The sequence below is a fragment of the Balaenoptera physalus genome (genome assembly GCF_965194825.1).
Source record: "Balaenoptera physalus genome assembly, chromosome: 1".
NCBI classification, from domain to species: domain Eukaryota; kingdom Metazoa; phylum Chordata; class Mammalia; order Artiodactyla; family Balaenopteridae; genus Balaenoptera; species Balaenoptera physalus.
The window spans coordinates 162,877,770-162,904,444 of record NC_138882.1 but is presented as its reverse complement, the minus strand read 5'-3'; the positions used below and the strand labels follow the sequence as shown (position 1 = coordinate 162,904,444).

At 35.7% G+C, this 26,675-nt stretch overlaps 1 protein-coding gene across 14 annotated transcripts in view; it reads right to left on the bottom strand.

Moving 5' to 3' along the window:
* Positions 1-26,675, bottom strand: part of SCMH1 (Scm polycomb group protein homolog 1) — a 198,017-nt gene that overhangs the window by 105,029 nt on the left and 66,313 nt on the right. For 9 of the 14 annotated variants that reach the window (XM_082466140.1, XM_082466139.1, XM_082466147.1 and 6 more), the window contains 2 exons: positions 25,527-25,597; positions 13,202-13,436 (listed from right to left, as the gene is read on the bottom strand). In XM_082466140.1, the coding sequence (XP_082322266.1) occupies positions 13,202-13,400 (199 nt within the window). In that variant the 5' untranslated portion in view covers positions 13,401-13,436; positions 25,527-25,597. Of the gene's footprint in view, positions 1-1,892; positions 1,939-13,201; positions 13,437-25,526; positions 25,598-26,511; positions 26,655-26,675 lie in introns of those variants that run through there. The other 5 variants (XM_082466150.1, XM_082466149.1, XM_082466146.1 and 2 more) reach the window with 4 other exon arrangements.

Below are 26,675 nucleotides of genomic sequence, written 5' to 3'. Positions count from 1 at the left end.
ATGAGAGGCCTGCGCACCGCGATGAAGAGTGGCCCCCACTTGCCACAACTAGAGAAAGCCCTCGCACAGAAACGAAGACCCAACACAGCCATAAATAAAATATGGAAATAAATAAAAATTAAAAAAAAAAAAAAGTCAAGGTAAAGCAACTTACCATTGGCCACACAACTAAACTAGTAAGTGGCTGGGCTAATATTATAAAGCCAGGTCTCCAATTCTAAACCCAGGCATGCTGCAAGTGTTCTGTGCTTAGCTAAGATTTCTTTTTAAAATATTTATAAACAACCAGTCACAAAGATCTTTCATATGCTCCTAAGACTGTGGGACTACGGAATAGGTTAGGGTTCATTTGTTTGAACTAACAGTGATCTGAGCAAGCTCTGAACTGCAATGTAGATCAGCAGGTCTAGAATCTAATCATAGTTCATGCCCTCTGGTGGCAGGTAACAGAACAGCACTCATACCAGGAAGCACATGAATGGGCCCTACTCCTTACCCCACCATTGTCCTATATAGTAATTCCAAGCTTTATGAAGTTATTAGACTCTATGGCTGTCAAGATGATTCCCAAATCATTCTCTTCTCCCAGAGGAGCTTTACATACATGTACACATACAAATACATGTACAGAAACATGCCACCAATTCACTGTACAACTTTGGACAACTAACTTCCCTTTCCCTATTTCTGTATTTGTCAGATGATGACACTGAACTAAAGCAGTGCTTCCAAACTGAGGTTGGGTGGGCTATCTAAATTTTACCCCAAGAGTGAGAGAAACGAGAACTGGAAGAGAGGTGCTGAACAAACTGTCTTCTCTGAGGAAGAAGTGAATGTTCAGTCAGGTTGTATTTGGGAAGGACTGTTAGAATTCCTTTTGCTTCCGCCAGGATGCTGTCACCACTTCAATGCTCCACTCTTATATACACACTCAAACACAAGTTAATCCAGATTTATTTAATTGGGGGTGGGGTTATGACTAGTCTTGAGATAGGTGTACGTATAGATGGGTCTGGCGATACTCAATGTCAGGGGTCTTGCAGAGAAGTGAGTTTGGTGAATATTTTTAAAATTACCTTTGTAAAATGAGTATTTAAGATACCATAGTTAAAGTTACTTCTCTCTAAAATTTCATCCCCCCTCCCAAATTTCTATAAACAGAGTTCAAATTTCCATAACCATAAATGAGATACGCATCTTTTAAAATCCCCCTTTTTACTGACAGGCCCTGGAAGCTATTTAGCATAAGAGAAGACTGATCAGTGTCAGCAACATAAGAGGGTTCCTTTCAAGTCAATGTCCCACATAGACATCAGAGCATGTGACTAAGTTTGCTGAGCAGGCAGTTTGTACTGGGATCCTGACACACTTGACTAGAGGCCTCAGCAGAGGCCAGCTCTGCTCTAGCCTAGGGACTCTCAAACTTGGACACTGAAATCCCCTGGGGAGTATTAAAGAACGCATCATCCCACTCCCAGAAATTCAGATTTAATTGATCTGAGGTAAGGCCTAGGCACTGAAATTTTTGAGAGCTCCCTAGGTGATTTTAACTGGCAGCCATGTTGGAGAATTAGTGATCCAGACAGCCCTGTTTAGAAGAAATAACCTCAGTCTAAGTATAGAATGGACCAGTAAAACAAGGGGATGTGAGGAAAAGGTTGACATCACCTGAGAATCATTCTACCTTTTCACCTTTTTTCCCTGGAGGACTCTGCAAAGCAGTAACCAATGCTCCTATGTGAACAGAACACACACACATACACACACACACAAACCACACAAGATTTTAATGGAGAAGAATGCTCTTCAGAGCAATGCTTCCCAAATATAGACCAACTGTGTTAGAGTCTCGGGAGAGCCATTTTACCATGCAGAATCCCAAGCCCCATTACCTAGAAATTCTGATTCAGCAACTCTGGGGAGAAGTCCAGAGGAGGCCTGGGGAACATGAACACACACACATATATATGTATAATTATATACATAAATTATTTAAAACTTTTTATCTTGAAAAATTTTAAACCCAGAGAAAAGTAGCAAAAAACAATACAAGAACAAACTATGTACCCTTCACCTAAATTCAGCAACTAATAACACTTCACCACAATTGCTTTCCATCTATCTACACACACTTTTTCCTCTGAACTATGTGAAAGTTAGAGACATCATGATATAGACTTCACCTCTACATACGTCAAGACATTTGTCCTCAGAACAAGGACATTCTCCTTTAGAACTGCAATATTATCATATCCAATACATTTAAATACAAATATCTTCAACTGTCCCCGAATCTTTATAGGTGTTTAATTTTTAAAATACATCACGGATGACATATTGCATTTGGTTGTCAAGTTTCTTTAGTCTCCTTTAATCTAGGATAGTCCAGTTGCCTTTTGATTTTCATGAAATTGTTACTTTTGAAGAGTCTGGCCTGTTTTATAGAACGTCCCACAATTTGGATGTTTTCTGATTGTTTCCTTATGATTACATTCATGCTAAACAGTTTTGACAAGGATACTACACAAGGGATGTTGAGTACTTCTCATTTCATTGCTTCAAGCGGTACATAATGTCAGTTTGTCTAATTATTAATGATACTGAATTTGATCACTTATTAAGGAATGACTGAAAGATTTCATTGTAATTTCCCCTTGTAATTAATAGATAATCAGTGGGGAGAAACTTTGAGAATGTGTGAATATCCTATTCTCCAATAAGCTTTTTTTTTTCTTTGTTTTAGCATTCATTGATTATCCTGGTCTGAATCCATCAAAATGGTGGTTGCCAAAATGATAATTTTCTATCATTCTTTATATTTGTTAGCTGATATTCTGTAAAGAAGAACTTTCTCTGCAACTTTAATTTTTTTCCTTGTGTATCACTAGGGACCCATGAGACTATTACTATTGTTCTTCTATTTTTATTATTCTCTTTGATGGTCATATTTTTCCAATTTTGGCTAGTCAGAGTCCCTTTAAACTGGCTCCTGTATCCTTCTGATATGTACCCATCATTCTTTGAGACTTCTTTGCTTTCTGGCAAAATAAGATCTTCCAGATTCACCTTACGTTTTCTCTGTTGCTCTGTCTTGGAATCAGCCATTGCTCCAAGAAGCCATGATTCCTTTTAGTGGAGAATGGGATTTAGAAATCAAATCAAGGTGCTCCCATTGCTACTGAGGAGTCATTGTTTCCAGGCCTTTTCAATAGAGCTTGGCATATATACATACATATACATATACATGTATTATCTTAGAATATATACATATACATACGTATATATTCTAAGTGAATAAGTATTATATTAATATATATTTATGTATATTTTAATACATATTAATATATACTTATATACCTATTTTAAGTTAAGAGTTCAAAACAAACCTCCAATTCAAATCCTACACTGCAAGGGTTCTTCTTCATCTTTTCCATCCCATACTTGTATCTTATTTACTCATTTGCTCTATCTTCAATACATGCAAAATAGTTTCAGATTATTAGGGTGAAACCACTAACATTATTAAGAAAAAGTCAGAATTTCTTTGCAGTTCCATTTTCCTTTGAAATATGTCCCATTGAGGGTGTACTGTGAAGGTTCTGTGTCCAAGTTGTTTGAACTCTTTCTTCAATGTGGTTATGATATCCATTTGATACAGAGTTCAGTTTGTTTCTGTTTATAGTCAATTTTAGGATATGGTTTGTTCATCTTTTTTTTTTTTGGTTTAATTTTATGTATTAAGTAAGACATTTATATAATTCAAAAGTCAAAAGAATATAAAAGGGTATTTTTAGAGAAGTCTCACTCTCATTTCTATGCTTTCCACCCTATTCCCAGACACTCCCAATAGGTGACCTTTTCATTATTTTCTGGTTTTAACAGTCCTGTGTTTCTTTTTATAAAACTAAGTATACAAAATATATGTAAGTTCATGTACATTATATATATGTGCATGTGTGTGTATACATGTGTATTTCCCCTTCTTTCTCAAAAGTAAATGGCATTAAGTACATTCACATCAATGTGTAACCATTACCACCATCCATCTCCAGAACTTTTTCATCTTCCCCAAATGAAACTCTGCCCATTAAACAGTAACTCCCCATTCCCCTCTCCCCTTTCCCAGCTCCTTGCAACCGCCATTCTATTTCCTGTCGCTATGAATTTGCCTATATTCGGTACCTTGTATAAGTGGAATCATACAGCATTTGTCATTTTGTGACTGGCTTATTTCATTTATAATAGCATAATATCTTTAAGATTCATCCACATTGTAGCATGTGTCAGAATCTCCTTACTTTTTAAAGCTGAATAATATTCCACTGTGTGTATATATACCACATTTTATTTATCTATTCTTCTGTCAATGGACACTTGGGTTGTTTTGACCTTTTGGATATTGTGAATAATGCTGCTAAATATAGGTATACCAATATCTCCTTTAGTCCCTGCTTTCTATTCTTTTGCCTATCTACCCCAAAGTGGAATTGCTAGATCACATGTAATTCTATTTTTAACTTCTTTGAGGAAACATATTGTTTTCCATAGTGGCTGTACCATTTTACATTCCCAATACACAACAATACACATGGTTCCAATTTCTCCACATCCTCACCAACACTTGTTATTTTCTATTTATTTGACAATAGCCATCCTAATGGGTGTGAAGTATTATCTCATTGCGGTTTTGATTTGTATTTCCCTAAATGATTACTGACGCTGAGCATTTTTTCATGTGCTTACTGGCCACATGTATATCTTCTTTAGAGAAATGTCTATTCAAGTCCTTTGCCTATTTTTTAATCAGGTTATTTATTTGCTGTTGTTGAGCTGAAGGAGTTTTTAAAAATATATTCTGGATATTAACCCCTTACCAGATACATGATTCGCAAATATTTTCTCCCATTCCATGAGTTCCCTTTTCACTCTGTTAAAAGCACCCTTTGATAAACAAAATTTTAAATTTTGATGCAGTCAAATTTAACTATTTTTTTCTTTTGTTGCCTGTGCTTTTGGTGTCATATCCAAAAATCATTGCCAATTCCAATGTCATGAAGCTTTTCCCCTATGTTTTCTTCTAAGAGTTTTACAGTTTTAGCTCCTACATTTAGGTTGTTGATCCATTTTGAGTTAGTTATTGTATAATGGTGTAAGGTAAAGGTCTAACTTCATTCTTTTGCATGTGGATATCCAGTTTTCCCAATACTCTTTGTTGAATCGGACATGTGAGTTTGAAAAAATAATAGCTTTAGTGAGACGTAACTCAATTTATACTTTTAAATGTCCGATTCAGTGGTTTTTAGAGTTATGAAACATCATTCTATCTAATTTTAGAACATTTTCATCACTCCTCCAAAAAGAAAACCCATATCTATTAGCTGCCACCCCCCATTGTCCCTTCATCCCAATCCCTGGAAACAACTAACCTACTCTCTGTCCTTTTGGATTTGCCTATTTTCTCCCATCGTGTGGGCTGTCTTTTCACTTTCTTGATAGTGTGTTTGGAAGCACAAAAGCTTTTAATTTTGAAGTCCATCTATCTAGTTTTTCTTCTGTTGTTTGTGCTTTTGGTGCCATATCTAAGAAACCACCGCCTAATCCAAGGTCATGAAGATTTACTCCCATGTTTTCTTCTAAGAGTTTTATAGCCTTAGCTCTTACATTTAGGTCTATTATCCACTTGGAGTCAATTTTTGTATATGGTGTGGAGGTGGGGTCCAACTTCATTCTTTTGTATGTAGATATCCAGTTGTCCCTGTGCCAGCTGTTGAAAACCCCTACTGAATTATCTTGGCACCCTTGTTGAAAATCAACCGAGCATAAATGTATGGGTTTATTTCTGCACTCTCAAATCTAATCCTCTTATCTATAAGTTTATGTTCAATTTATGCCAGTACCACAATGTCTTGAGTACCGTTGCTTTGTAGTAAGTTTTGAAATCGAGAAATGTGAGTCCTCAGTAGTGTGTTGATTTTTGCTGAAGTTCATATGACTTTCTTCCTTAGCTATTTTAATATGGTGAAGTCCATTAATGATATTTCTGAAGTTAAATATTCTTTTCATTCCCAGAAAAAAAAAGCTACTTTGTCTTGATGAGTTATTGTTGTAAATATGTTGAACTCTAATTCCTAGTATTTTATTTAGGTGTTTTGTAATAATATTCACACATGAGGCTGTGTGTGTGTGTGTGTGTGTGTGTGTGTGTGTGTGTGTGTGTGTGCATGCGTGTGTTTAAATCAGGTTTAAGTATCAAAGTTCTACCTGCTTCATAAAAAGAATTTGGATATTTTCCTTTTTCTATGATCTAGAAATGCACTGTCTAGTACGGTAGCCACCAACCACATAGGTTTTTAACTTTAAATTATAATTAAAATAAAATTAAATATTCAATTCTTTAGTTGCAGTAGACACATTTCAAGTGCTCTATAGACACATGTGGCTGGTGACTACCATACTGGACAGCAAAGACACAAAACATTTCCATCATCACAGAAAGTTCTGCTGGGTATCACTGACGTACAACAACTTAAGTAGCATTGAGATTATCTGGTCTTCAAGGTTTTGTAGGATTTCCCTCTAAAATAATCTGCATGCAGTGCTTTAATGTAAGTGCTTTGAAAACATACGTGATGCTCCTAGGGTCAATTTTGACAAACAGTATTTTCCTATTTCACCTAGCTTTCCTAGTTTACATAGAGCTATTCCCCGCCTTTGTCATTTCTACTTTTGTATATCTGTGCTTATTCTTTTTTTTTCTTTATTAGGCTAACTAGTGGTTTGTTATTTTGTTGAGGTTTTCTCCAAAGAAACAGTATTTTGATTTACTGCTTTTCTATTTTCTACCACATTAATCTCTCTTTCTATCTTTATTTTTTCTTCTACTTATTTCTCCTTTGTATTTGCTTTGGAGTGTAACTTTTTCTAGCTTTTTGAATTGGGAATTTAAATTCGCAATTTTTATCCTTTCATTTTCCTTTATGTCAGGTATTTAAGGCTATAAATTTTCTTCCAACCACTGCTTTAATTGTATCTCAAAATTCTGATGTGAGGTTTATTATCATTATGTTTTAGGAATTTTAAAATTTTGGTTTATATTTCCATTTTTCAAACAAAACTTGTTTAAAGAGTTTTAAATTTCAAGGTGGAAGGGCATTTACCAGGGTATAAAGTTTGATATGCATACATACATACACACACACACACATATGATCTTATTCATTAAAGTCTTCAACCCCTTTACTTTTTGTCCTCTTGGTCTGTCTTGTCTTGAGAGAGGTGTGTTAATTCTCCTATTAGTGTGTTTGTCTATGTCTCCTTGCATCTACCATAATATCTATTTTATTAATTCTACCATGTCTAATAACAGAATTGTAACCTCTGCTATTATATTGTTTGACGTTCCTTCATATATCCTTGATCATCCTTTTATTTTCAGCTGTTCTGACTCACTTTACTTTAGGTATGTCTCCTGTACAGAGTATAAAGTTGGGTTTGACTTTGAGCACCAATCTGAAATTTTTTTCTTTGAATAGGTGAGTTAAAACCATTTACATTTATTAATATAAATTACACATTTGGTCTCAACTCTGTCACATTATGTTTTATTTACTGCATTTTCCATATTTAGTTCATCTCTTTGTGTCATCTGTTTCTTGATCTTTTTCTTCCTTTGGTATTTAGGAAGTTCTGGAATTTTGTTTTAGTAGTTACCTTTATACTAACATATGTTATAATGTCCTTAATTCCCTTATTTCCTCACTTAGGCTTCTACTATTTGGTTTATCAGTTTTAAGTGATACCCGGGACCCCATCTACAGATACGACAGGAGGAAAGGGGCTTGCTTTCTGGCTGCATTGTGTTGGCTTGGCAGGCTCCTGCAGCACCCCATCTCCCCTGTGGCCCAGGTCCGGGAGTGCAGGGCAGCCAGTAGCAGCACCACCCTCCTCATCTTAAGTGGTTTTGTAGCAGAGTTTCTCCAGAAACACACCTCTCCATGAACAGCTTTCTCAGCACCCTGGAGGACAGAGTTCTAGCAAGTTCCACTGCTGTGGCACCACAGTGATTTCCCTCATCCAGTGAGCCACAGTTGTGCCGCCTCCAACGGGGGAGTCTACATCTCAGCCCTGAGATGGGGGAAGGGAGGCTCTTCCTTCAGTGCTCTATCTCTGCCCCAGTGTAGTGGCTTCTCCTTATGTCTGCTCTTCTTATATTCTTTAGAGTTCTCTTGCCTTTTGACTAGCCAATCCCTCACTCCAATCCTCTGTTATAGTTAACACATATATTAAACTTTCTATGTTTAAACTGCTGTGTGGGTTCTCTTTCTTCACTGGACCCAGACTGATACCATACTATTCTACTCTTGTCCCTACCTTTGTTTTTGTCTTAGATTGATCATCTGTTGTTTGGATGGAGCTGTTTCCATAATTGATTCCTTAGGAAGGGCTTGGGGTCACAATATTTCCTGAGTTCTTGCATGTTGAAAACTCTTTCAGTATAATCTCAGTACTTGAAAAAACAGCTTGTCTAGATATAAAACCTGTCTTTTCATTTTCTTTCCTTGAATTTCTTAAAAACGCTGCTCCACTTAGTCTTGCTTTGTATTTTGCTGTTGAGAAGTATGATGCAAACCTGACTTTCTTTCCCATGTGAGTAATTTGGCCTTGTTGCTGGAGGCTTAGATGAATTTTTCTTTATTCTTATAGTATAATAGTTTTACTAGAATATGTCTTAGAGTTGACCAATCTAGATCAATCTTTCCAGGAATAAGGTAGGCCCTTTCAATAAGAAGGTTTAGGTGTTCTTTAATTTTTGGAAAATTTCCTTATATTACAATTTTAAGTATTAATTCTGTTTATCTTCTTCAGGGACTCCAAATATATATGTACACATACATATACACATTGGATCTTTGTTGACTATGTTCTATATCTAACAGTTCCTTTCTGATACTTTTAAACCTTCTCTAATATTTATTTTTATTTCTCTTCTCAATGTCCCTTATTATATTTCCAGTTGAATCTATTGTCCCAGTGGGTACCCTGAAATTGAGTCTTCAACTGAGATTATTTTTCTTTCAATTTTTTTCTTGAGTTTGAACAATTCTATTTTCACATCTTCTTGTCTATTGTGCATTTCTAGTCTGACTTAAAATTTTTGATTCAAGGTATTTTTTCATATCTGTCAATACTTATTTAATTTGAGATGGGTTATTGTGCAACAGTTTTCCTCTGGCTAGTCACTGATTTTGGCTGTAGAATTTTCAATAGTTAAAATGGTTTTATCCTCTATTTCTGTTTTTCTTCACGTAGAAGCTTTTTATAGATGTTGACTGCTGTTTCTTAATCCTTTGAAATGTCTTATATTCTCCTGGGCTTGCAAAAAACAGGATGTTCCATTTTGGCAGGGAACTTGGGTCATGAGTTTTCTGTTGGCATAGTGAAATGCAGTTTCTTTAGTAGATGAGCCTATTTGGGATGGGATGGGAAGGTTTGTAGGTCTTTTGATTTTATGATTCTTTTTTGTTCCTGCATAACTCTAAATTACTACCCATGGTTTCCTTCTTTTCCTTCAGTATTATAGCTACCTCTCCACAAAGGTAGTTGTCTTCCCAAGACTGCTATCTCTAGTCCCTCACTCTTTTAATTCACTCTCTTTCTTCTGATTCTCCAGTAGCCAAGGCTCTAATCAAGTAGCTCTTAGCTCTCTTTCAGTATTTCCCACTCTGGATGGGACTGTCTTTTTCTGGGGGTGATTTTGGCTGTGTTAGGCTCCCATTGCCCTCTCCCTTTTTAATGTAGTTTCTACCTACATAAAACTCTTCATTCTGGTATGGGGTGGGTACTAGCTCTAGTGGTTTCAGATCTTTATATCTGAACATGTAGACAACATGTTACTGAAATCTGTGGTATTCTTTTTTTTTTTTAAACATCTTTATTGGAGTATAACTGCTTTACTATGGTGTGTTAGTTTCTGCTTTATAACAAAGTGAATCAGCTATACATATATATATATCCCCATGTCCCCTCCTTCTTGCGTCTCCCTCCCTCCCACCTTCCCTATCCCACTCCTCTAGGTGGTCACAAAGCACCGAGCTGATCTCCCTGTGCTATGCGGCTGCTTCCCACTAGCTATCGGTTTTACATTTGGTAGTGTATATATGTCCATATCACTCTCTCACTTTGTCCCAGCTTACCCTTTCCCCTCCCTGTGTCCTCAAGTCCATTCTCTAGTAGGTCTGCGTCTTTATTCCCCTCCTGCCCCTAGGTTCTTCATGACCATTTTTTTTTCTTTTAGATTCCATATATATGTGTTAGCATACGGTATTTGTTTTTCTCCTTCTGACTTACTTCACTCTGTATGACAGACTCTAGGTCCATACACCTCACTACAAATAACTCAATTTAGTTTCTTTTTATGGTTGAGTAATATTCCATTGTATATATGTGCCACATCTTCTTTATCCATTCATCTGTCGATGGGCACTTAGGTTGCTTCCATGTCCTGGCCATTGTAAATACAGCTGCAATAAACATTGTGGTACATGACTCATTTTGAATTATGGTTTTCTCAGGGTATATGCCCAGTAGTGGGATTGCTGGGTCGTATGGTAGTTCTATTTTTAGTTGTTTAAGGAACCTCCATACTGTTCTCCATAGTGGCTGTATCAATTTACATTCCCATCTGTGGTATTCTTGACTCCTGGTTATGTTTAGGCATGAGTTATGGGTGGTTTGATTTTCTTTCCTTTTTGATCTGTATGTTTCTGGAGAATTTATGGAAAGATTTTGATTTAGATGGTCACCATTATCCCTAGGAACTTACATTTTTTAATAGCCTATCAAGATGCTTCTAAACAGTGATTCATAAAGTAGGTTGAGAATCTTACGGTACTATGCAGCTACAAAAAGGAATGAGGAACATCTTCATACAACTAAGAAGTCATCTTTAGGATATATTGCTAAATGAAAAAAGTAAGATTGAAGAAAGTATGTATAATATGCTGTCATTTATATAAGAAGACAGGGAATACATATGTATGTATGTACACACACACACTCATACGGATATATTTGCTTATTTTTTAAAAACTGGAGTATAAACTATTAAATTAAAAGAAAGTGGTTACCCTATAGCAGAAGAAAGGGATAAGGTGAAGGGGATTTCTCTGAATATACTTTGTTTTATAGATTTCACTTTAAGAATGATTTATATATATATGACGCCAAAGATGGGATAATTCAAGAATCAATAAGGACAGTTAGTGCAATGGAGTGAAACACATCAATTATGTATGAAACTTTGAGTTTATGATACTAAACAACAACAACAACACTAGCCATAAATAATTTTGGAGGATGATGGTAATCCAATTTATTATTTTGAAAATCGGTAAATAAAGAAAAGAATCAAGCATTTAAACTGTCTTTCCTGCATGAACTGTACTTTAGGATAACCAAATAGTTGATGAAAGTTTATTTAAATAGACATGTTCCATTTAATTTATGTGGACCGAATGATAATATTAAAATTTCCCATTTTGCAACCATAATGAAGTGATGGGTCTAAATCAGGGGTCAGCAAACTATAGCCAGAAGGCTGGCCACCTGTTTTTGTAAATAAAGCTTTACTGGAGCACATCCTTGCCCATTTGTTTATGTATCATCTATGGCTGCTTTCACATTACAAGGACAAAGCTGACTAGTTACAACGGAGAAGGTATGGCCCATAAGCCTGAAATACTTACTACCTGACTCTTTAAGAAAATCTGTCAACCCCTGCTCTAGACCACAAGCAGTAATGGCTGCTACATTATAAAATGAGAGACAACCAGACCATATATGCTTCCTAATAAAGACCACCACCTATGAAATATTCTTATGAAAAAATTGAACCTTAACCTGATCAAGCCTCTAGATCTAGTTACCAATTTCTAGGAAGAGAGGACATGTTAAATGATACCACAGAGATACAATCAGCAAAATCTAATTGTGGGAAAATTTAAAGACAAATGACTTAGGTTTTTCAACAAATAAATTGCAAGAAAAAATAAGAGAGACAAGGAGAACCCATAGACTAAAAGAGACTTAAGGGACATATCAACCAACTGCAATATGTTGATTTTATTTGGACCCTGATTCAAAGAAAATGGAATAAAGAGAGAGAGAAAGAGAGAGACAGATAGACAGATAGACAAACACTAGGGAAAATTTAAACACTGAGTAAATATTCGTTGATATTAAGGAATTATCATTATTTACATGTGATAATGTTACTATGATTATGCTTTTAAAATATTAACTATGAGAGATACATACTAAATATTTAACGATAAAATGATACTATGTTTAGGCAATTGGGCAGGAGCAGGCAGGGAGTGTGTATAGGATACATGGACATTCACTGTGCTATTTTTTTCTACTTTTGTATACATTTGAAAGTTTACATTACAAATAATTTTTTTTAATGGAGGAAAATGTTAAATAACCACCTGGGGAGGTCTTTCAAATGATACTGTCCTCTAATGCTCATTTAATTTAGCACAGCCTCCTGAAGGGAACATAGCCTATAACCCTTCTCTCTCTATCCTCTGTTGAGACTCACTGCAATAGTGATTAATAGTAACTGATGAGATGGGCTAAATCATGCAGGTATACTGAGGCAAAAAAAAGGTGAATCTGATCTTGAGGAGAAAAATACAGTGGGGTTATTAGTTTAAGTAAAATAATGCATTTTACTTAATAATTGATTCAAAGTGAGAAAATTCCAAGGACCAAGTAAAAATTTAGGGGAAAGGAGATAACAGATCTTTGTAATAGTCATCCTTTCTACTGGGAGATTTTTCTCTCACTTCCTGTTATCACTGTAGGATTTGGTGAAAACTCTATGGTTTTTTGAGGCAAGTTAAATGTCAAGATCTCCTTCCATTCTTTTTCTCAGGGTAAAGGGGAAGTGATAAAGAAGGATGAAATGTGCAGCTTTTTGTTAGAAAAAGAAGAGCTTGAGAGAAGCTTGGATATCATAAGTTAATGTAGAATGGATAGGTCCAGATTTTTCAGGTCATTTCATTTTAGGTGGGCCTTTTCTTTTGCACCATATGAAAAAGACGGGATAGGCAGAGGACCCTATGTTTTCCTTTAACAGGATGTACAATTTAGGGAAGATAACTAATGGGCTAGGGAGAGCTTGGGTCTAGTTACTCACCCAGAGGGGGCTGCAGCATACCCCCATTCTTCTCACAATTCCCGATAGGCTGGATTTCAGCTGAGTCAACCAGACGCCAGAAGTCATTCTTGTTGTCGCTGCCATCAAGGCGAAGGCGGAGGCGAGCGCCTGTCAGTCCAACTACTGTGGCAATACAGGTAGATGTGGTGTTCCTGGGATCCTGTGCTTCCAATTTCATGCTGATCTTGAACTCGTTGCTTGGAGGTGTGTAGGACTGAGGAGAACAAGCCATGGGGATTAGGCAAACTAAGAATAAATGGCATTTTCAGTAAGGATATTAAGAGATGGAACCTGAAAGTTTATGCTTTGGACTCAAACTGGTTACAGCTGGGTTAGGAACAACCCCCTTGAATTATTCCCTAATACTTAGGAAGGGTTTCATACAAAATAAACACTGAAATGTAAAATGAAAGGGAAAAAATTACTTCCCACTGAAGCATCAAATATTGACTCACCAGTAAGAAAAGGACAAGAGTGTCTCAAGTGGCCCTTGCTTAAATGCTGTTTTTCATCCTATCGTCTCCAAATCCTTAACCCTCCAGGTGTTCTTAACATTTTCTTTTTAGAAATCATCCTATTAAATTATCATATCCTTAGTGCCTCTTCATGGAGCATTTCAGTGTATTGGTTTGTATGTCTACCACACAGACTAACCATTGGCAGTTGATTTTTTTTCTTACTTTGACATTAACTTATAAATCAATTCCTATTTTTTAAAACAACTTTTAGTTATAATTGACATACAATAAACTATACACTTTGGTAAGTACCGACATATGTATACACTCATGACACCATATACATCACGTACACCCTGGAAAACATCACCACAATCAAGATAAGGAACATGGACACAGTCTCAAGTCTTGCATATCCTTTTATAATCTCTCTGTCTAGCTCTTCCCAGACCCCTCTTTCCAGGCAAACACTGCTTTACTTTCTATCAGTGTAGACTGGTTTGCATTTCTAGACTTAAATGGAATCATAGAGAATATACTCTTTTTTGGGGTCTACTTTCTTTCACTCAGCATAACTATTCTGATATTCATCCATTTGTTGAATATATCAATAATTCATTACTTTTTTGTTAAGACCACATTTTTTTACAGCAGTTTTAGGTTCAAAACTTAGCAAAACTGAGAGGAAGGTACAGAGCTTTCCCATAAACATCCTGCCATAACAGGTGCAGAGTCTCCCCTATTATCAACATCCTCTACCACACTTGTTAAAACTGATGAACCTACACTGACACATGATAATCACCCAAAGTCCACAGTTTACATTAGGGTTCTCTCTTGGTGTTGTATATTCTATGAATTTGGTCTAATGTAGACATGTATCCATCATTATAGGATCATACAAAATAGTTTAACTGCACTAAAAATCCTCTGTACTTTGCCTACTCATCCACTCAGTTATTGGCAACTGATCTTTTTACTGTCTCCATAGTTTTGTCTTTTCCAGAATGTCATATGGTTGGAATCATACAGTACATAGCTTTTTCAGATTGGCTTCTTTCCCTTAGTAAGCTGCATTTAAGCTTCCTCTATGTCTTTTCATGGTTTGATAGCTCATTTCTTTTTAGGGCTGAATAATATTCCATTGTCTGGCTATACCACAGTTTATTTATCCATTCACCTACTGAAAAACATCTTGGTTGCTTCCAAGTTTTGGCAATTACAAATAAAGCTGCAATAAACATCCATATATATATACAGGTTTTTGTGTGGACATAAATATTCGACTCCTTTGGGTAAATACCAAGGAATGCAATTGCCGGATTGTATGGTAAGAGTATGTTTAGTTTATAAGAGATCACCAAACTGTCTTACAAAATGTCTGCAACATTTTGCATTCCCACAAGCAATGAATGAGATTTCCTGTTGCTCCACATCCTTGCCAGAACTTGGTGTTATCAGTGTTCTGGATTTTGGCATTACAATATGTATGCAGTGGTATCTCACTGTTGTTTTAATTTGCATTTCTCTGATGACATATGATTTAGAACACCTTTTTTATGCTTTTTTGTCATCTGCCGGTCTTCTTTGGTGAGGTGTCTGTTAACATCTTTGGCCCATTTTTTGAGTTTTTTTTTATTTTGAGTTTTTAAGTGTTCTTTGTATATTTTGGATAACAGTCCTTTGTCAGACATGTCTTTTGCAAATATTTTCTCCCAGTCTGTGGCTTGTCTCCTCACTCTCTTGACAGTGTCTTTCACAGAGCAGAAGATTTTATTTTAATGAAGTCCAGCTTATCACTTATTTCTTTCATGAACTGTGCCTTTGGTGTTTTATCTAAAAAGTCATTGCCATACCCAAGGTCATCTTGGTTTTCTCCTATGTTATCTTCTAGGAGCTTTATAGTTTTGTGTTCTACATTTAAGTGTGTGGTCTATTTTGAATTAATTTTTGTGAAGGGTGTAAGATCTGTATATAAATTCCCTTTTTTTCTTTTTTTTGCATGCAGCTCTCCAGTTGTTAAGACCTTTGTTGAAAGGAAAATCTTTGCTCCACTGTATTGGCATTGTTCCTTTGTCAAAGATAGGCTGACTATATTTTTATGGGACTATTTCTGGGCTCTCTATTCTGTTCCATTTACCTATCTGTTGCTAACACCACAATCTCTCTTTTTTTTTTTTTTTGAGAATTTTAAGCCTTTTAATTAAAACATTAGAAAACTTAAATGCATAATAAATACAACTATTTGATCATTTAAGGGGGTCTTAATTTCTATCAGAGAGCATTTCTTTAAACACAACTACTAAAATTTGTAGGCAAGGACATGTGTACTCCTTTCTACCCTAACCATCAAATCTGTGATATGTGAATAGGACAGTCTTCGGGAGGGAGCATGTGTCAAAGGGAAAAACGCAACACAGGAAAAACAACAATAAAATAGGTCCAAATAACCTATGTTAGTAGAGCTGATACTTTATATTTGTACTACATTTTATAGTTTATGAAGTGTTTTCCATTCATAAGATTACATAATCTTCACAACTCTTTAAGGTAAAATTGTATTGTCCCTGCTGTACCCTTAAGGAAACCACAGCTGGAAAAAATTAAGTAAACTATGGATTATTAAAAGTATTTATAAATAATTATTACTTCAATTATATTGTTAAGAACTGATGTTCTTAAAAGAAAATGCAAGAAGGCCAATGTCTCCTGTCAATCTATGAATTTTCAAAAAAAAAACAATTCAGTTAAACTTTCAGGGATAATAGCCCATTAAGGAAATGGTAAACATGTAGCTGCTAATTAGATCTTGCATTGGGATAACTGCTTCATTTTGTTTCACTGGCCAATGTATTTGGCTTTTAAAGACAAGTTCTCAAACACAGAAGTCAAATAAACTCAATTTTCAGTAAACTGGGCTACTGAGATTTTTTTTTAAGTAAAATGTTTCCTTCCTATGATATAAAATGAACATTACATTTCTGAAAAGTACGACATTATGAAAAGCCATTTAAAATAGATGACATTCAGAAAGTGTATAAAACTGAGCTTCCTAAGTACTATAGAAAATATGAATTAAAATATAACATGCATTCTACTCTACTATTCTTTTTTTTTTAACATCTTTATTGGAGTATAACTGCTTTACAATGGTGTGTTAGTTTCTGCTTTATAACAAAGTGAATCAGCTATATGTATACATATATCTCCATATCCCCTCCCTCTTGCATCTCCCTCCCACCCTCCCTATCCCACCCCTCTAGGTGGTCACAAAGCACCGAGCTGATCTCCCTGTGCTATGCAGCTGCTTCTCACTAGCTATCTATTTAACATTTGGTAGTATATATAAGTCCATGCCACTCTCTCACTTCGTCCCAGCTTACCCTTCCCTCTCCCCATGTCCTCAAGTCCCTTCTCTGTCTGCATCTTTATTCCTGTCCTGCCCCTACTTTCTTCAGAACCACTTTTTTTTTTTTTAGATTCCATATATATGCACCACATCGTCTTGATTACTATAGCTTTATCGATAAGTCTTGAAGCTGGGTAGTGTCAGTCCTCTGACTTTGTTCTTCTCCTTCAATACCGTTTTGGCTATTCTACATCTTTTACCTCTCCATGTGACCTTTAGAATCAGTTTCTCAATATCCATAAAATAATGTGCTGGAATTTTGATTAGGCTTGTATTATGTATATTAACCTTGTGTCCTGCAACCTTCTTACAATTGCTTATTAGTTCTAGGTGTTTTGTTGTTGTTGTTATTGTTGATTATTTCAGATTTTCTACATAGACAATAATGTCACCTGCAAACAAAGCCAGTTTTATTTTTTCCTTCCCAATCTGTATATCTTTTATTTCCTTTTCTTGTCCTATTGCTACATTTAGGACTTCCAGTGTGATGCTGAAAAGGTGTGGTGAGAGGGAATATTCCTGTTCCTGATTTAGTGGGAAAGCATCTAGCTTCTCACCATTAAGTATGATGTTGGCTTTAGGTTTTTTGTAGATATGATCACTCATATAGCATAGAGTAGCATAACTACTCTAATACTCATCCATACTGCTGCAACTATCAATAATTAATTTCCTTTCACTGCTGAGTAGTATATCATGCTGATGAACATTTGTTGTGTTTCTAGTTTTTAACTATTACAAATAAATCTATGAACATCCTTCTATAAATCTTCATCGGAAATACACTTTCTTTTCTCTTGGGTAAACATCTGAAAGTAGAATGGATGGGTCATATGGTAAGTATTTGTTTAACTCATATACCAGAAAATGTACCTTTTTACAGTGTATAATTCAGTGAGTTTCAGTATATCCACAGAGTTGTGCAAATATCACTCCATCTAAATTTGGAACATTTTCATCAATCCCCCCCAAAAAGAAACCCCATACCCATTAGCAGTCTCTCCCCATTCTCCCCTTAACCCAATGCCTGGAAACCATTAATCTACTTTCTCTTTCTGTGGATTTGCCTATTCTGGAGGTTTAATATAAATGAAATTACACAATATGTGTGTGGCTCCTTTCTTCACTTGGCACAATGTTTTCAGGTTGAATCTATGTTGTAGTGTTTATCAGTACTTCATTTATTTTCATTGCTGAATAACATTCCATTGTAATGCATATACTACATATTTTGCTTATCCATTCATCAGTTCATGGACATTTGGGTTGTTTCCTCTTTTTGGCTTTTATATATAATTATGCCACGAACACTTGTGTATCAATTTTTGTGTAATCATATGTTTTTATTTCTCTTGGGTATACACCTAGGAGTGAGATTGCTGGGTCATATGCTAATTCTATGTTTAACATTCTGAATAACTTCCAAACTGTTCTCTAAAGTGGCCACAGAATGTTATAATCTCACCAGCAACATATAAGGGTTCCTATTCTCGATATCCTCATGAACACTTGTTATTGTCTGCCTTTTGATTTCAGCTATTCTAGTATTTGTGAAGTGATATCTCATTGCAGTTTTGATTTACATTCCCCTAAAGACTAATGATATTAAGCATCGTTTATGTGCTTATAGGCCACTTGTATATATTTGGAAAATATCTATTCAACTTCTTTGCCAATTTAAAAATGAAATTATTTGTCTTAACTGTTGAGTTGTTCATCATATCTTCTGGATACAAGTCCCTCATCAGATCCGTGATTTGGAAATATTTTCTCCCAAAAGGCAGCTGGGTCTTTTCACTTTATTGACAGTGTCTTGGGAAGCACAAAACCTTTTAATTTTGATAAATTTTGAAGTTCAGTCTATCTACAATACTTTTTCTTCTGTTTTTTGCTTTTAGTGCCATATCAAAGAAACCATTGCCTAATCCAAGGTCACGAAGATTACTCCTGCGTTTTCTCCTAAGAGTTTTATAGTTTTAGCTCTTATGACTATCATCCACTTGGGAGTTAATTTTTGTATATGGTGTGGAGATAGGATCGAACTTCATTCTTTTGTTTGTGTATATACAGTTTGTCCTTGCATTAGTTGTTGAAAATCCCACTGAATTGTCTTGGCATCCTTGTTCAAAATCAATTGAACATAAATGTAGGAGTTTATTTCTGGACTCTCAAACCAAATCCACTGACCTATATGTCTATCTTTATGCCAGTACCACACTGTCTTGAATACTGTAGCTTTGTAGTAAGTTTTATATTGGTTTTTTAAAATTAATTAATTTATTTACTTATTTTGGGGTGTGTTGGGTCTTCGTTTCTGTGCGAGGGCTTTCTCTAGTTGCGGTGAGTGGGGGCCACTCTTCATCGCGGTGCGCGGGCCTCTCACTGTCGTGGCCTCTCTTGTTGCAGAGCACAGGCTCCAGATGCGCAGGCTCAGTAGTTGTGGCTCACGGGCCTAGTTGCTCCGCGGCATGTGGGATCTTCCCAGACCAGGGCTCGAACCCGTGTCCCCTGCATTGGCAGGCAGATTCTCAACCACTGCGCCACCAGGGAAGCCCTGTAGTAAGTTTTTAAATCAGGAAATCCTCTATTTTTGTTGCCCTTTTCTGAGATTGTTCTGGCTACTCTGGGTTCTTTGTATTTCTATATGATTTTAGGATCAACTTGTCATTTTCTGCAAAATAGCCAGCTGGGACTTTGATAGGAATTACATCAAATCAATAGATAAATTTGGAGAGTACTAGTATCAGCTGTGTGATTTGTCAATATTTTCTCCAAGTCCATGGCTTATATTTTCCTTCTCTTACCAGTGTCTTTTGAAGAGCAGAAACTCTTAATTTTGACATTTACTTTATGAATTTTTTAAAATGAATCATGCTTTTAAGGTGTTTTCTAAAGTTTTCTTTATATAAGTGTTTTTTATATTTGTTAGTTTATTCCTAAATATTAATTTTTTGCTGCTTTTGTAAATGGGAGTCTCTCTTCCATTATATCTTCTATTGAGTTACTTTTAACCATTGAGTAAAATGCTGGTTTTAGTTCTGAGGTATACATATTTTTTCATGTTAAGGATGTATTATTCAGTTCCTAGTTTATTTAGTGTTTTCTTGGTTTGTTTGTTTTGCTCAATAGCGTGTTGAAGTTTTTCTGTCAAATTATATTCTGAAGTAATTGACCCATTTTACATTTTTACCAGTATTTTATGAAAGTTCCATTTATCCCACATCCTTGCCACTATTAGGTATGGTCAGTCTTTTTTTTTATGAGTGATATTTAAACAAATGTACAGAGATATCTCATTGTTATTTTACTTTGTATTTCCCTAATGAAATAATATTGACCATCAATTCACTTATTTGCCACTGATTTATTTTCTTTGGTGTTTGTTCTAGTCTTTCAATCTGGATTGCTTTTATTTCTTTTTTCGGCCTGGTGACATTGGTACTACAGCAATGAATAGAAGTGGCAAGGGCTGACATCCTTATCTTGTTCCTGACCTGAAGGGAAAACATTTAGTCTTTTACCATGAAGTATGCTATTACTAGATTTTTCACAGATACCCTTTAGAGTATAGGATTTAGGAAATTCCCTTCTATTTCTTGTTTGTTGAGAGTTTTTATTAGTAATGGACATTGGATTTTTTTAGATACTTTTTCTGCATCTATTGTGATGATCATAATTTTTCTTCATTAGTGTATTCATATGGTGCTTTATATTGATTGGTTTTTGAATGTTAAATCAACCTTGCATTATAGGAATTAAAACCCACTTGGTCATGATGAATTATTTTTATATATCGTTGGAGTCAATTTCTTAAACTTTTGTATAACTGACTCCCTTTGCTATACACCTGAAACCAACACAACATTGTAAATCAACTATACGCCAATAAAATTTTCTAAAAAATAAAAAAAATCAAAATATAGTAGCAGAAAAAGGTAAGGATGTTTGATGCTGAGAGAATAAAAGTTGAAACTGAAAAAAATGTTTGTTTAGAATTTTTAATGTGTTTTCATATGGGATGTTGCTTTGTAGTTTTCTTTCCTTTCCATGTCTTTGCCTGGTTTTGGTATCAGAGTAATGCTTACCACATAGAACGAGTTGGGAGGTATTCCTTTCTCTTAAACTTTCTGGAAGAGTCTGTGTAGAATTTGCATTACTTTTTCCTTAAATGTTTGGAACAACTCACCAGCAAAGTCATCTAGGACTGGAATTTTCTTTGTGGGAAAGTTTTTAACTACAAATTCAACTTCTGTAACAGAAATAGTGCTATCCGGATTTTCTATCTTCTTGAGTGAGCTTTGGTAATTTGTGTCATTTATAAAAATTATCCGTTTCATCTAACTTGTCAAATTTTCTTTTTTTATTTATTTTTGGCTGCGTTGGATCTTTGTTTCTGTGCGAGGGCTTTCTCTAGTTGCGGCAAGCGGGGGCCACTCTTCATCGCGGTGCGCGGGCCTCTCACTATCGCGGCCTCTCTTGTTGCGGAGCACAGGCTCCAGACGCGCAGGCTCAGTAGTTGTGGCTCATGGGCCCAGTTGCTCCGCGGCATGTGGGATCTTCCCAGACCAGGGCTCGAACCCGTGTCCCCTGCATTGGCAGGCGGATTTTCAACCACTGCACCACCAGGGAAGCCCTAACTTGTCAAATTTTAAAGGCATAAATTTGTTCCTAATATTCCTTTACTACCCTTTTAATATACGTAGAATTAATAGTGATGTTATTTCTTTCAGTTCTGGTATTAGTAATTTGTGTTTTCTTTTATTGATTAATCTATCTAGAGGTTTATCACTTTTATTGATCATTGCAAAGAACCAGCTTTTGGTTTCAATAATTTTCTCTGTTGTTTTTCCTTTTTATTTCATTGACTTATGCTCTAATTTTTATTATTTTCTTGCTCTTTTGAAAAATTATTTTAAAAAATAATTATTTTTATTGTTAACTTTTTCCCTAGTTTTTAAAAGTGGAAGCTGAGGTCACTAAATTAAACTTCTCTTCTAATATAGGCGTTTAGTGCTATAAATTTCCCTAAAAGTACTGCTTTAGCAGTGTCCCAGATTCTGAAATGTTCTGCTTTCATTTCGTTTAGTTGAAAATACTTTCTAATGTCCCTTTTTGTGTTTCTAAATATCCATGAGGTGTTTAGAAATGTGTTAGTTTCCAAATATTTGGAGATTTTCTAGGTATCTTTCTGCTATTGATTTTTAATTTAATTCCAATGTAATCAAAGAACATACTTTGTATTACTTAAATCCTTTTAAATTTATCAAGCCTTATTTTATGGTCTAGAATATGGTCTAACTTGGTAAATGCTCTGCATGCACTTGAAAAGAACGTATATTCTGTTATTGGGGAGTGTTCTATATATGTCAATTAGGTTAAGCTGGTTGATAGCATTGCTCAAGTCTACTATATACTTGCTGATTTTCTATTTGTTCTTTAACTACAGAGAGCCCTACAGACAAATTTTAGATTTTTCTCTCCTTACAGTTCTATCATTTTTTGCTTCATGTAAGGACTGTGTGACCCCTTTTCATGATGAAATTACTGTATTTATACCTGATAATATCCTTTGCCTCTGGAATATACTTTGACATTAATATGCCATTTCAGCCTTATTATGGCTTGATGTCAGCATGGTAAAATTTTCCATTCTTTTACTTTTAAACTATTTGTGTCTTTACATTTAAAGCATAATTTCTTGCAGGCAGTATATAATTGGGTCTTACTTTTTATCCAATGTGACAATCTCAGCTTGTTAACTGGGGCATTTAGACCATTTATAATTAGATTATTGATATGGCTGGACTTAAATCCACCATCTTGCTATTTGTTTTCTATTATTTTAGTGGTTGCTTTGGGGTTTAGAGTAAACATATTTAAATTATCAGTCTATCTTCAAGTAATTTTATACTACTTCATGCATAAGAATTTTATAATAGTATACTTAAGATTTCTCCCCTCTTGGCTTTTATGCTATTGTTATTATACATTTACTAATACATGGTATCATCACCTCTACAACACAATGTTATTATCATTGTTTATACAGTCAATTATCTTTATAGAGACTTAATAAGAACATCTTAAGTATTTACCCTTGTAATTACAATTTCTAGTGACTTTCATTCCTTTGTGTAGATCTGTAATTCTATCTGGTAACATTTTCCTTCTGCAAGATGGACTTCCATTTAACATTTCTTACAGTGAGTCTGCTAGTGATGAATTCCTTCAGTTTTTGTGTATCTGAAAGTATCTCTATTTGGCTTTCATTTTTGGAAGATATTTTTGCTGGATATAGAATTCTGGGTTGACAGTTTTTCTTCTGACACTTTGAAGACGTTACTCAACTTTCTTCTTGTTTGAATTATTTATGACAAGAAAATATAATGTCATTCTTATCTTGGTTCCCCTGTATATAAGGTGCCTTTTTTTCTCTGGCTGCTTTTAAGATGTTCTCTATCCCTAGTTTTGATAATTTATGACATGCCTTAGTATAGTTCTCTTCTTGTTTCTTTTTTTTTAGGGGATTCATTTAGCTTCTTGAATCTGTGGATTTACAGTTTTCCTCAATTGTGGAAAATTTTTTGCCTTTTTATATTCAAGTACTTTTTCAGTCCCCCATCTCTTCTCTCCTTTGGGCACTCCAATTACATGGTCTATGAAGTTATCCCATGCCTCACTGATCTCTTTTTCATCTTTTAAAAATTCTTTTTTCTCTTTGTGTTTCATTTTGGATATCTTCTATTGCTACGTTTTCACATTTATTAATCTTGTTTTCTACCATTAACTGTTTCCCATCTAGTGTATTTTTCATTTTGCACATAGTGATTCAATGTATCTTTTTATATCTTCCATGTCTCTGCCTAACTTTCAACCATATGGAACATAATTAAAATAATTAATTGTTTTAATGTTTTTATCTGCTATTCTAAGATTTGTATAGGTTCTGTTTCAATTGATTGACTATTCTGTTCATTATTAGTTATGCTTTCCTGCCTCCTTACATGCCTGATTATCTCTGACTGGATGCCAGACATTGTGACTTTTACCTGTTAGGTGCTGGATATTTTTGCATTCCCTTCTTGTGCTGTGTTCCTAGATGCAGTTAAGTTACTTGGAAATAATTTGATCATTTTGAGTCTTGCTTTTAGTTTGTTAGGCAGGTTCAGAGCGTGCTAATCCTGAGGCTAATCATTTCCCACTACTGAGCAGGATCTTTCCAAGTATTCCACCCAATGCCACATGAATTATGAGATTTTCCAGTCTAGCTGGTGGGATCAGGCACTATTCCCAGTCCTGTGTGAACACCAGGCTCTATCCTTTTACTATCCTTCTAATCCTTTCAGACCGTTTTTCCCTTGTCTTGGATGCTCACATGCATATACTGAACAACGGTGCTTTGATGAACACTTGAAGGGGGGTTTCCACAGTTTTCTTTCTGTGCAGCTTTCTCCTCTCTGGTACTCTGTTCTGGAAATTCTAGTTTCCCTGGGCTCTCAGTTCCATCTCCTAAACTTAGGGAATCTCCCAGGCTCAACCTGGGTTCCCCTTCCCTGGGCCATGGTCTCAAAACTATCTTAAGGCACTAAATATAAGGGGGCTCAACTCATTTGTTTTCCATCTCTCAGAGATCACTGTGCTTAGTTGCCTGATCTTCAGTAACTTGAAAACCATTATTTAATATATTTTGTCTTTTTAAATCATTTCAGGTGGGAGTATGAATTTAGCCCCTGTTATTTCAAATGAGCAAAAGTCCTAAATTTGTACTTTTATTTATTTAATTTAGAGCATAGACAAAATTAAAATTCAAAGTGAAACACTGACAGTTTGTGGAAATAACGATTGAATACTAAAGGGAGGGAGATATAAACAACTTCCTGATGCGTAGCTCTATTTAGCAACAGTACACTTCTTTGTTTACTAGCCTTATCACATACTGATATAGTCAACATCATCTGTACATTGTATGGGGCACTTAATCCTATGTAGGAAGCTCTGAATGTCCTCTGATGAGGTCCTAACACACTCCCCAATGGGATTCAGTGCCAGTATTCTTATGGAAAGATAAGACTGTGGCAGGGGAGTTGAATACAGAGATATGAATACTGCTCCACTTTCAAGAATTGTCTAAGGGCTATAACTCTGTTTCCTATCCGCCTGAACTAATAGCTGCAGTAAAAATTAGCGACTGTTTTCAGTAACACAGAATAGCCTCAAGGAGGTGAAGAGATGGAGAAGGTGTTACTTGGGATGAAGTTGGGGAGAATGTCTAAAACTCACAGTGAGTTTTGAGTCTTGAGTTGTATTCTTCCCATAGAAGTTTATTCTGGGGACTTCAGGTGAGAAGCCCAAGGGCTCCCACCTCATGTTTTGCTTGTCTAAGGACCAGAAAAGACTACTTGCCTCCCACCTACTAAAGATGTTGAGAATCAATTACCTGCTTGAAGCAATGGACAGGCGCTGGGACTGAACATGTTTCTTTTAGGTATTTGTCCCAGGTAAAATGACCTGTAAAGGAAATAGAAATCTCTATCACAGTCAACCTCCTAAAAAATGTTTTCAGGTTGTAACCTACACTAAACATTAGGCTATTTTCAGACTCGTCTGGAGCATAAGAAAACTTATTTTGCCCTGTTTGGGCTCAAAGGAGTATTAAGGGGAAGAATCAAGGTGACCTGAGTGGATCATTTTAGATCAATGTTTTTAAGCCATGGTCTAAGATGACCTGAGGTGTTTTTCATGTCAGTCCCTAAAGTGATCCAGAATGCTAGAGCAAGTCATACCAGTGTCTCAAAGAAGTATCCAGGAAGCTCATGGAAAACAGAACAGAAGAGGCAGAAAGTGCGTGAGGAGATTCCTTCTGAACAATCCGACTCCTGTAAAGGTTCCTTATTGCCATCAAATGATTGCTTTTAACACCTAATGTGGTTGAATCCTACCATCTCAGCTCAGAAAGAATAAAGAAGAGTCTATCTTGAGACATTGGGTAAGAGGAGCTGTCGAGGGCAGGAAAAGCCAGAATGAGTGAGATTATACTTGAATCCTCACTCTAAAAACTGTTTCTCTCTCACCCACCCCTAACCCACTCCTATCCCTGCCACTGTTGCATTGCTCTGAGGTGCAAAATGACAAAGATCTGTTAATTTAGAGAAAAGTAGATCCTCAGAAGCATTTCTGATGACAGTAACTAAGAATAGGTTGGGAAATTTACAGAATCTTTTAGCCTCTTGAAGTGGCCTTAGGGCCTCTCAAAGTTTGAGGAACACTGTGCTAGAGAAACAATCTTTAAGGTGACACTTATTGGGGTCAGGGAAAACATTTTAAGGGATAGGCTATTAAAGACATATCTTACTGGACCACAAAAGATTACCAAGTTCTTTATTAAAGGTTAAATCAATTACGAATCTCCCTCTAATACCCACCTAGAGGTGACCCCATGATGGAGCAGGGAAGGTCCCAGAGACTCTCACAAGCTAAAACACTGTAGCAAACCAGCATTTCTTGAAGCTTCCTCTGCAGTGGAGCAGCACAGGGCCCCTTTGGGCCATGCAAAAAGCACTAGATGCTGGGAATAAAAACGAGTCAC